The 9,907-nt window shown below is 42.3% G+C and overlaps 1 protein-coding gene across 1 annotated transcript; it reads right to left on the minus strand.

Moving 5' to 3' along the window:
* Nucleotides 1-259: 259 nt before the first annotated feature.
* RSPH6A (radial spoke head 6 homolog A) lies at nucleotides 260-9,199 on the minus strand. The gene is made up of 6 exons (XM_060776213.2): nucleotides 8,450-9,199; nucleotides 6,171-6,408; nucleotides 4,027-4,782; nucleotides 3,311-3,449; nucleotides 1,567-1,684; nucleotides 260-710 (listed from the first exon to the last, which is right to left on the minus strand). The coding sequence occupies exons 1-6, from the start codon at nucleotides 9,175-9,177 to the stop codon at nucleotides 479-481; spliced, it is 2,211 nt and encodes a 736-aa protein (XP_060632196.2). The 5' UTR covers nucleotides 9,178-9,199; the 3' UTR covers nucleotides 260-478.
* Between the last annotated feature and the right edge of the window lie 708 nt (nucleotides 9,200-9,907).

A 9,907-nucleotide genomic window follows, 5' to 3' on the forward strand; every position in this document is an offset into this window, starting at 1 on the left:
GACCAAGGACTGTTTTGACTCCAGCTTTCTTTTTTCCTGAGACTGACTCCTGGGATAATCTGGTTTATCTCTGTTATTGTTTACCTGCATGAAGGTCCTTTTGTTTTGCTAAGTAGCATTGCTGTTTAAGTGCTGCTAGCCTGTTAAAGACTCATTAAAGACCTTTGTTAACCCTTAATCTGCTGTGTTGGGCAATCTTTGGGACCTGAGTCACAACATTTAGTCCCTCTGATGAAAGGTACTGGCATTGTATTCAGAATGAAAATGTAGCAGAAGTTTATTACATTTTGTAATAAAGAAATAGCCCTATAGTCAATCCCCCAATTCAGAACAAAAATATCACAAAGACACACACCAGAAAATATGGTAGAATAAGCACAGTATCGTCTTTCTTGTACTATGCTTATACCTAGCACATTTGTAAAGAAGTTTATAAATTCTTGGGGGGAAAAATAAAACCAGTCTAGCACTTTGTATTCTAATCATCATCATCTTCATCCTCCTCTTCCTCCTCCTCTTCCATTTCCTCAGCTGCCAGGGCCTCCTCTTGTGCAGCCTTGAGGGCCATTTCTTCTTCTACTGTCGGATCGACTGTTTCTGTGACTTCTGGTCCACTGGGGTATTCTGACTGCACATAGGGTGGCAATGGAGGGCTGTAATTATCTGGACTGTATTTGTGACCCCAGCCAATGTAGATATTATCAAATTTCCTAAAGGAGGAAAATTGTTAGAACATTAAGTCAAAGAGGAACACTTTTCTAAAGCTGGATCTAAATAATAATAATAATAATAATAATAATAATAAGAAGAAGAAGAAGATACACAACAAGATTAGTATACAGGAAACAAATCATTATGCTGGCTGTTGTATTAAATCAAATGTCAGACACTTCCCAAGTGTCTAGGACTATGTGATGTACCTGTAAATAATGCATGCAGATCTGAGCAGGGTGGCCTTTTACAGCTGACAGATGGTAGTCAGCGCCGATTGTGTTTAAGTGCAAGCCAAGGTCTTTAGGCACTGCGCCCAGCATGCCAATCATCACTGAGACCACCTTTACTGGCCTGTGCCAGAGTCTTTGCAGTTCGATTATTATTGTTGTTGTTGTTGTTGTTGTTGTTGTTGTTATTATTATTATTATTATTATTATTATACCCCACTTTTTCTCTCCACAAAGGAATTCCAGAGTGGCAGTTCTGAATGTCTGCTGCTTTTATTTTTTTAAATTTTTTTGCAATAAAAGCAAAATAATAACGCAAGGTTAGTATTTAGATCCTTCCAAATTTGTAGAAACTGGCTAATTAAAGATTAACCATGAAGCAATTTATTAGCAATGCCACATCAACATCAATCAAGAAGCAATTAGAATAATTTCAGGTGCACTGAACTAGCACATAATGATATTTTCACTGGGCAAATGGCCAAATATACATGTGCAGTCCATCCTGGGTTTAGCTGCATCATTTCTAAGTATCACATAACTTACTAGCTGATGCAAAACTGCTTTTGCTATTGGACAACCTTTTGCCAAAAGCAAAGGGAAAGAAACACAGACATTAACTCACCTTCCGACAGCAAAGGAGGTTGCTCCGGGCCACAAATTCGCATGAAGAACTGCCAGGGCATATTGAGGAATTAAGTTTGTTGACAACTCTGCTGCCCATGGAGGGATGTTCTGAATGTCTGTTTAAGAAACAAACTCTGTGGTTAAGCTCTGTTATTTTACCAAAGTCAATTGTAAGCTAATATTACAGAAAAACAAAAACACAGAAATACATATTTGCATTGAAATAAATAAACCAAAAGGAAATATTTGCCCACTTCTATGAAGTGATTAACAATTTTTCACTAAATCAGTCATTATGCTGAAAAATAAATTTAAATGCATCTGCCTTAATTATTGTTGAATTGTTTTCATTCAGCAGAACTGAGTGATACATATTTTAGCTATCGTTGAGTAAAGAAGTTGTAGTAGTGTGTCTTCAAGTCAGTTCTGATTTATGATGATAGTCATGAGGTGTTCTTGACTCTCTTTTGCCTGCTTCTGAAGCTGAGAGATTGTGACTTGCCCAAGGTCACTCAATGGGTTTCCATGGTTGAGTGAGAATATAGACTCTGGTCTCCAAAGTTGTAGTGCTATGTTCAAATTACTACATCTCACTGGCTCTTGAGTAAAGGATTAATGGCATTGAAATCAACTCTCCCTACAGTTGCTCTTGTAGATGAAAGAACAAATGTATTTGAGTTGTGTTTTCTAGGTCTATACCCAAAAGGCTTGTAGAAAGTCAGTGTGGAGGAACACTTTGAGAACTGGATTACAACTATGAACACTAGCATTTGAATCCCTGGAAATGACTTGAAGTCACAAACTAAAGAGTACCAACCACTATGTGAAAAAATATAACTGGGCCTCTATTCATGGACTTAATGCCCCTTTGATGGCAACCCTTGTTGGGCAAGTGGGCTTATTACCAAAAGACCCTCCTCATAAATGGATAGCAGACTAATTTATTAGCAGCAGCATGACCCAGCACCAGTAGCCCAAGGTGATAAAAATAACAAAAAAACACATCTCTTTCTTAGTGCAAAATAATATGGTTGCACTATTTACAAGAACAAGATTTCCATAAAACTAAAGTTCTTTACGCTTCCTTCTTTGCTTCCAAGCTGGGCTTCTTTCTCACACAGCCTCTTTTCACTCTAAACTTACACAGGAGCTTCTCACAGTAGCCTTTTACACACAGCAGCCTTCACACTGGAGCTTTACACACAAGGTCTTCAACCTGGCTTCTCACACCAGGTCTCTTAATACTGAGGCCTACTCACTCTGAGGCCTAGCTCACACTGAGTTCTAGCTCACACTGAGGCCTCTCTCAGACTGAAGCCTTTTCATACTGAGGGCAACTAACACTGAGGCATACTAACCTATAGGCACACCTACTTATACTTAACTGCAGTTTTTGCGAAGTCATTGCATCAATTTTCAGTGCTTGACTCACATTTTTGTAATTAAAAATACCTACTTAATTTTTAATATTTCTGACAACCATAAGGCTGACTTGGCCCTTGATGAGAATGAGGTTGACACCCCTGATCTACACAGTAGAATTAATGCAGTTTGACACAACTTTAACTGCCACTCTGCTAGAGTGCTAGTTACTTGCCAGTCTATATATCCTGGAATTCTATAGCACTGAGCCACGGTGGACAACGTCGTGTCAAGCTGCATTAATTCTACAGTAGGGCCACCACCTGTTTTCCTCAACAGCCCAAACCTAGACCACTTCTATATGGCTCCTGTGCTAGTACCTGCATCTTCAGACAATGGTGTGAGGAGTGGGGGTCCTATTTCTTGTGTCTCTTCTTGTTCCTCTGGTTTCTCTTCTTCCTCATCCTCTTCTTCCTCTTCTTCTGATTTTAGAAAGGGATTAACCCAAGTACACCGCCCCTAGAAACCCAAAGGACCAAGAGTTACAAAGCAAGATTGATGGAAACTCAGTTCTTCAATATTTGCAATATTCCTATGAAGTCATAATTAATGGAGATCTTACAGAAAAATGAAAGAAGGGAGGAGGAATCATGCCTAAACTGCATATAAGAGATTTTAATGGTGGACATTCTACCACTACCAAAGCCTTGCTGGCTTTCTCAGGGAAGGACAGCAGGTTCAAAGGGGAAGTGGAGGTTTTTAAAAATTACCATGCCTACATAATTCAGAATTGCATATATAACATTCTTTTACCTTACACCACCTACTAGGATTCACCATTTATTCCTTACATATTCTTTATTGTGAGGAAATTTTATTGGAAGGAATGGGAGTTAGTCAATGTAAATGTTCATTTACAAACTGTCTTTAATTTGTTATACTCATGTTTACATTGCTGATGTGGTCACATACTGATTTGTTTGTGTTCCATGAGCTAAGTGTTACATATTTACATGAAACTCCCCCCCCCCCAAACCTAAGATATTCTTAGCATTACAGCACTGCAAGTGTGTGTCCTACATTTTACTAACCATACCTGCATTAGAATATTAAGTACATGATGCACCCAGTTGGCAAGAGAATCAACCATCTCGAACACAGACATGGGTTCAAAGTCGGGATTTTCTTCATAGTTGTCTCTTCCTCCTCCTTCCTCCTCTTCATCTCCCTCTTCTTCTCCAAACTGATAAAATCCTAGTGGACTGATCTGAGTTGCTGCTGAGATGCGGGCAATCTGTGCCCTGAGGTAGTTGATTTCATTGCCTGGGAAAGGTGGGTAGCTCACCACAGGGGCATCTAGCTTTCCAGTGAAAAACTTCTTGATCTTCCTAGCATTCACTATCTGTGCAGGGGTCACTTGGGGCAACTTTACCCAAGGTTTGCCTGCTTCATTGCAAACAAAATAGGTGAATTTGTTGGCCCCTGTCCCTTTCTCTTCTTTGGGTATTACTGGAGGCGGCTTGTAATTGGGCTTTGGCGGCTCGTCTTTCTCCTCATCTTCATCTTCTTCATCTTCTCTAAATTCACTCCCCTCCTTGAGTCCCTCTTCAAGTAATTCTTCCTCCTCGGCTTCCTCTTCCTCTTCTCCCTCACGAAACTCCACCTCTGCAACAATATAGTTTGCTTCGATACCTAAGATTTTCCCCCAGAAGCGACAGGTTTGGATTGGATGTGTCGCGACCAGTTGTTTGAGGGCAAGGAATATGTGGTAATATTCTTCCAAGCTCAAACCAACTCCAGCTTGTTCAAAATAGAAGGCTGTTTCCATTACGTTGGGTAGAGGAGTTTCTGGCTGAGGGGGAAAAGTTTGAATCAGTTAAGTATGGCTTAGGCCCAGGTTATTTGAAGGATCACATCACACTCTATAAACCTGTTAGAAATCTATGATAAGCTGGGGAGGGCCTTCTCTCTGTACTGCCACCTGCTCAAGTGCATTTGGTGGAAACAAGGGAGAGGGCCTTTTTGGTGGCTGCTCCCAGACTTTGGAACTCTCAAGAGAGATTAGGGTGGCCCTATCCCTCTTGCTTTCGGAGGACCACTCTAAAAACCACCAAGTCAGACTACACAGAGAAGCTACTGAAATCAACTAACATGTGGACAATTTCAACAGAAAGGAGGAAACCATGAAAATGAACAAAATCTGGCTACCAGTATTAAAACAGAGAAATTCCAGACAAGAAACAATCAGACCTAGCTAGCCACCTCCCAACAAAGGATTCCCCCAGGCAGGAAGCGGCCAAGCCTTGAAGCTACAAGGCTATTCACTGCTAATCAAGATAATCAATTGCAACATTCACACTTACCTCAAACAGACAAAAGTTCTTTCTCCCACCCTGGGCATTCCACACATATATAAACCCCACAAACCTTTCCAACAAACCTCACAAACTCTGAGGATGGCTGCCATAGATGTGGGCGAAACATCAGGAAAGAATGCTTCTGGAACATGACCATACATCCCAGAAAACTCACAACAACCCAGTTAAGACATTCCTGTGCCAGCAGGCATTTGGGGCAGGATGAGGGGCACTCTGCTGGGGAGATTGTGAGGGAAGTTGGGGAGAAAACTCTTTAAAATGTCACTATAATTATACAAATATTTTTATTCTAGCTTAACAGTATTTTAACTTATATCCATGATACAATATTTAATTGTTTTTAAAATTGTTTTTAATTTTTGTACATGTCTTTTAAAACTTATTGGGTTGTGTCATGTAAGTGTAAGCCACCTTGAGTCCCCATGGGAAGAAAGGCAGGGTAGAAATAAAACAAAGTATGATTTCCCCCCTTATAAATATCTGTTACTTCTATTTGTCATGTGTAGCCTGAGCATAAGTGTAACACACACCAGTAGAGCTAGCAAATGTGATTTATGCCCAAGCTTGGACAGGATAGTACTGTTTAATTTATTTTAGTTTACTAAACCAAATTGATCTGAAAAATAATATATGGTCAACTTTATAGCTGAAGTGCACACATTTTATTTTTTGACAACATAGTTTAAGCCCTTTCCTCTGCTGTGCTTTTGTATTTCTCCAGCAACACTGCTTTAAGGACAAGATGTACCAGATTCAGGCATTGTTTGTGCCTGTAAATATGTCTCACTATGGTAAGAAGCAATGTAAGGAAGGGAAAGTGAAACAAAACAGGACTAAAGGGGGTGGGCAACAAGTGACTTACCAGTTCTTCTTCTAATTCTTGCTCAGTTCCATCTCCTCCTCCACCCTTCTGGAAGAGTGTCTTATACATTTCAGCCAGGTCATAGGTTGGACTTTTCTCATATTCATCTCGTAGAGTATCTAGTTTCTTCTGAAACCGAGCGCATTTCACATCCTTGCTGATGTTCTCAATTATATCAGCTGGGTTTTCAGGCCGCTCATCAAGAATCTTGGCCAACATTTCAGCAAGGTGGTCATACCTATAAAATTAAGGGAAAGCAGATAAGATACATTATTGGCTTGCTACAATACAATATCAAAATAACCACTTTCCTACAATCAAATCATTGGGTCATGGAAATAATGATTTAGCATTTGTGGAAGGTGTACATGTTATACCCTTAGAAGTACTAGTATTGGAGGAAATCATGATTTCATGTTTGAAACTCAAGGGGTTGAATCTAGACATAGCTGCAACTCAACTGCCTCGGTGGAAGCGGACTTTCCAGTCCCTTCCTCCACACATCAGTCTATTTTGGTTCCTTCAATCTGGGTGCAGATAAATGAGCAGAGATTCTTCTTTTTCTATAAACCACAGTCCCTCCATTTAGCAGGGTCCCCCAAATTTCTACGGTGGAGCATCTGTGGGAAATGAGAGAGTTTTTCTGCCAGGTCAGTTGCACATGTCTAAATGTGAATAAAATGTCACTCCTTATAATTTGAAAGAAAAGGTGTGTCTATGAAGGATTTGTATAAAATAGGTTCTCCGTTAACTGGAACTCAAACAATGGGAAACTCAAGCATCCTGCAAAAAATTGATCAAAATTATTAAAATAATAAAAATGATTTATTAAAATTTATACACAATATTTCTTGCAGAAATGTAAGTTTAAATGTGGTGTGGTATATTGTGAGTAAGCCCATGATTATGTTAGTGAAGTTCCTTAAATTAAAAAGTTCACTGAGTGCCATTTAACTAAAATTGCACACTGCATTCACAAAGCTATTTTTATAATAGAGTAAAACTGTGTTACATTTTGTCTCTGCTTGTCAATTTGCTCTTAATTACTATATATCAATATTAATATCGAGTAAATCCAGAATTTATAGTATATTAGAGTATGAAGGATACTTATTAGGCCTATTTTAAATAGTTTCAAGCAACCAGAAACTGAGTTTATCCATCATCTATCAATCCCCATGGGTTCTGGTTAATTGAGGCCCCATCTACACTCAACATTTAATGCAGTTCAGGGCTAGCTTCAAACTGCAGGGGCGAGACAACAAACTCCCAGAAAAGCATGTGAAAGGTAGCCCTTAATGTGCACCAGTGCTCTGTGGTTCAAACTGGTTCCAGGATTTTCTATGTAATCGTCTGCACAACAAAACCATTTTCCTTGATGCCGGTTTGAAACTGCACTGAATTGTCAGTGTAGGTGGGGCCTCAGGGCCCACTGTATTGCATTTTAAAGAAAACCACATTAGATCCACTACCACTTGCATGTGACTTCACTCTTTGGCCCCATCTACACTAACCATTTAATGCAACGCTTTCATGACAGGAATCACTGGGTTGCTGTGAGTTTTCCGGGCTGTATGGCCATGTTCCAGAAACATTCTCTCCTGATGTTTCACCCACATCTATGGCAGACATCCTCAGAGGTTCTGAGGATGCCTGTCACAGATGTGGGTGAAACATCAGGAGAGAATGCTTCTGGAACATGGCCATACAGCCCGGAAAAGTCAGCAATCCATTTAATGCCATTTTAAATTGGTATTGAAGAAAGTGGATTCAATGTGCAGCTGGAGCCCCCGGTGGCGCAGTGGGTTAAACCCCTGTGCTGGCAGGACTGAAGACCGACAGGTCGCAGGTTCGAATCCGGGGAGAGGCGGATGAGCTCCCTCTATCAGCTCCAGCTCCTCATGCGGGGACATGAGAGAAGCCTCCCACAAGGATGATAAAACATCAAATCATCCGGGCGTCCCCTGGGCAACGTCCTTGCAGACGGCCAATTCTCTCACACCAGAAGCGACTTGCAGTTTCTCAGGTCGCTCCTGACACGACAAAAAAATAAATAAATGTGCAGCTGCAGTAGAAAATCCTAGAATCAATTTGAAGCCTGGAAGGTGATTAGATTACACAAACCGCAGAGCACTGATGTGCATGAAGTGCTTTCTTTCATGTGCTTTGATGGGAGTCTGTTGTCTCACCATCGGAGTTTGAAGCTAGTTCCGAACTGCATTCATTTATCTGTGTAGATGGGGTCTCTCTCTGTCTCACCACTCCATACCCTTACTCACAAGCTCACACCCGTTTTGACACTCGTCTTCAACAGGTAGGCTTTCGCGTTCTTGATCGCAAGCGCCCTGGGCCCCGGGTCGGGGATCTGATCCTCATACAAGTTGACTCCCATCTGATACAGGCCGAGTCCAGGCTCGTGGGTTTGATAGGGGCCGTGACCTCCGGCTTCGGACTGCAGGACCTGGCTTCCTCTCACTGCCGCTGGCGGGAGGTGGAAGCTGCTTCTCGGCCCTGTTGGGGGCAACTGCTCGGCCGGCTGGGACATTCCTCCTGCAGGGTCTTGCACAAAGCTTCCCCTGCCCAAGGGCTCTTGAAACGTCACGCTGCCCCTTGGCTCCATGGTGCCGGCCCTTGGTTGGAAAAGAGGTCCACGGGCCTGCTGAGGCTGATACAAGGCCCCTCTTCCTTCTTGCTGTTCGTAGATGCTCAGCCGGGGCTGGTCAGGCTGGTAGAGGCTGCCCCTGTGGGGCTGCTGCTCTGGTGCTGGGCCTCCTTCAGATTCATCTTGGTCCACGGACGGAGGAGCCGTCACTCCTGGATCTTGGATACTGGGATGCCTTACAATGCTCTGGCTGCCTTGCCTCAAGATGCCCTGGCTGCCTTGCCTCAAAATGCCCTGGCTGCCCTGCCTTAAAATCTGGCTGCCTTGGCTTGGGGGTGCCAGGCTGGCCTGCTCTGGGGTTTCCTCACTTTCAGGAGGTTGGGGGTCTCCAGGGGGTTCTGCCATCAGGAATAAATTGGGAGGGAAATATGGGTTATATTGTTTTCTTTCCCTTTAGGCCTTCTTCCTTCCTGCCTGCCTGCCTCCAGCAGTTGCAGAAGCGTTGCTACGGTAAACCTGATCCCGTTGCTAAGGAGCGCTGATTGGTCGAGACGGCTTCTGCCCGGGCAAAGGAGGGAGGGAGGGAGGGAGGATGAGAATGCAAACTGAAAGAGCCCGGCCGCAGCAGAGTCAAGCGGGCGGGCGGGTTTCTTTTTTTTTTTTTCTGACCGAATTGAAATAGAAGTCTTTGTTTCTTTTATCTCTAATTGCAAATGTCAAAATGGGAAAGATTTATGGCAGCTGCTTCTTACCTAGGGGCCTTCCCTGCTTTCCTTTCTGCCTCAAAAATCTACTACAGTCTGTTGCAAACTTCAGCCTTCCAGGTGTTTTGGACTGCAACTCCCACAATTCCACAGTCTGTTACAAACTTCTGTCTTCCAGGTGTTTTGGACTGTAACTCCCATAATTCTACAGTCTCTTGCAAACTTCAGCCTTCCAGGTGTTTTGGACTTCAACACTCACAATTCCTAACAGGTGGTAGGCTTTTAGGAATTGTGGGAGTTGAAGTCCAAAACACCTGGAGGGCCCAAGTTGGCCCATTCGTGATCTACAGACTATTGCATTAATGCAGTTGTACACCGCTTTGACTTCCACGGGGATCATGAAAGTTGTAGTTTTACAAGGTCTTTAGTTT

This window comes from Anolis sagrei, chromosome 5 (genome assembly GCF_037176765.1).
Source record: "Anolis sagrei isolate rAnoSag1 chromosome 5, rAnoSag1.mat, whole genome shotgun sequence".
In the NCBI taxonomy this organism is placed as follows: Eukaryota; Metazoa; Chordata; class Lepidosauria; order Squamata; family Dactyloidae; genus Anolis; species Anolis sagrei.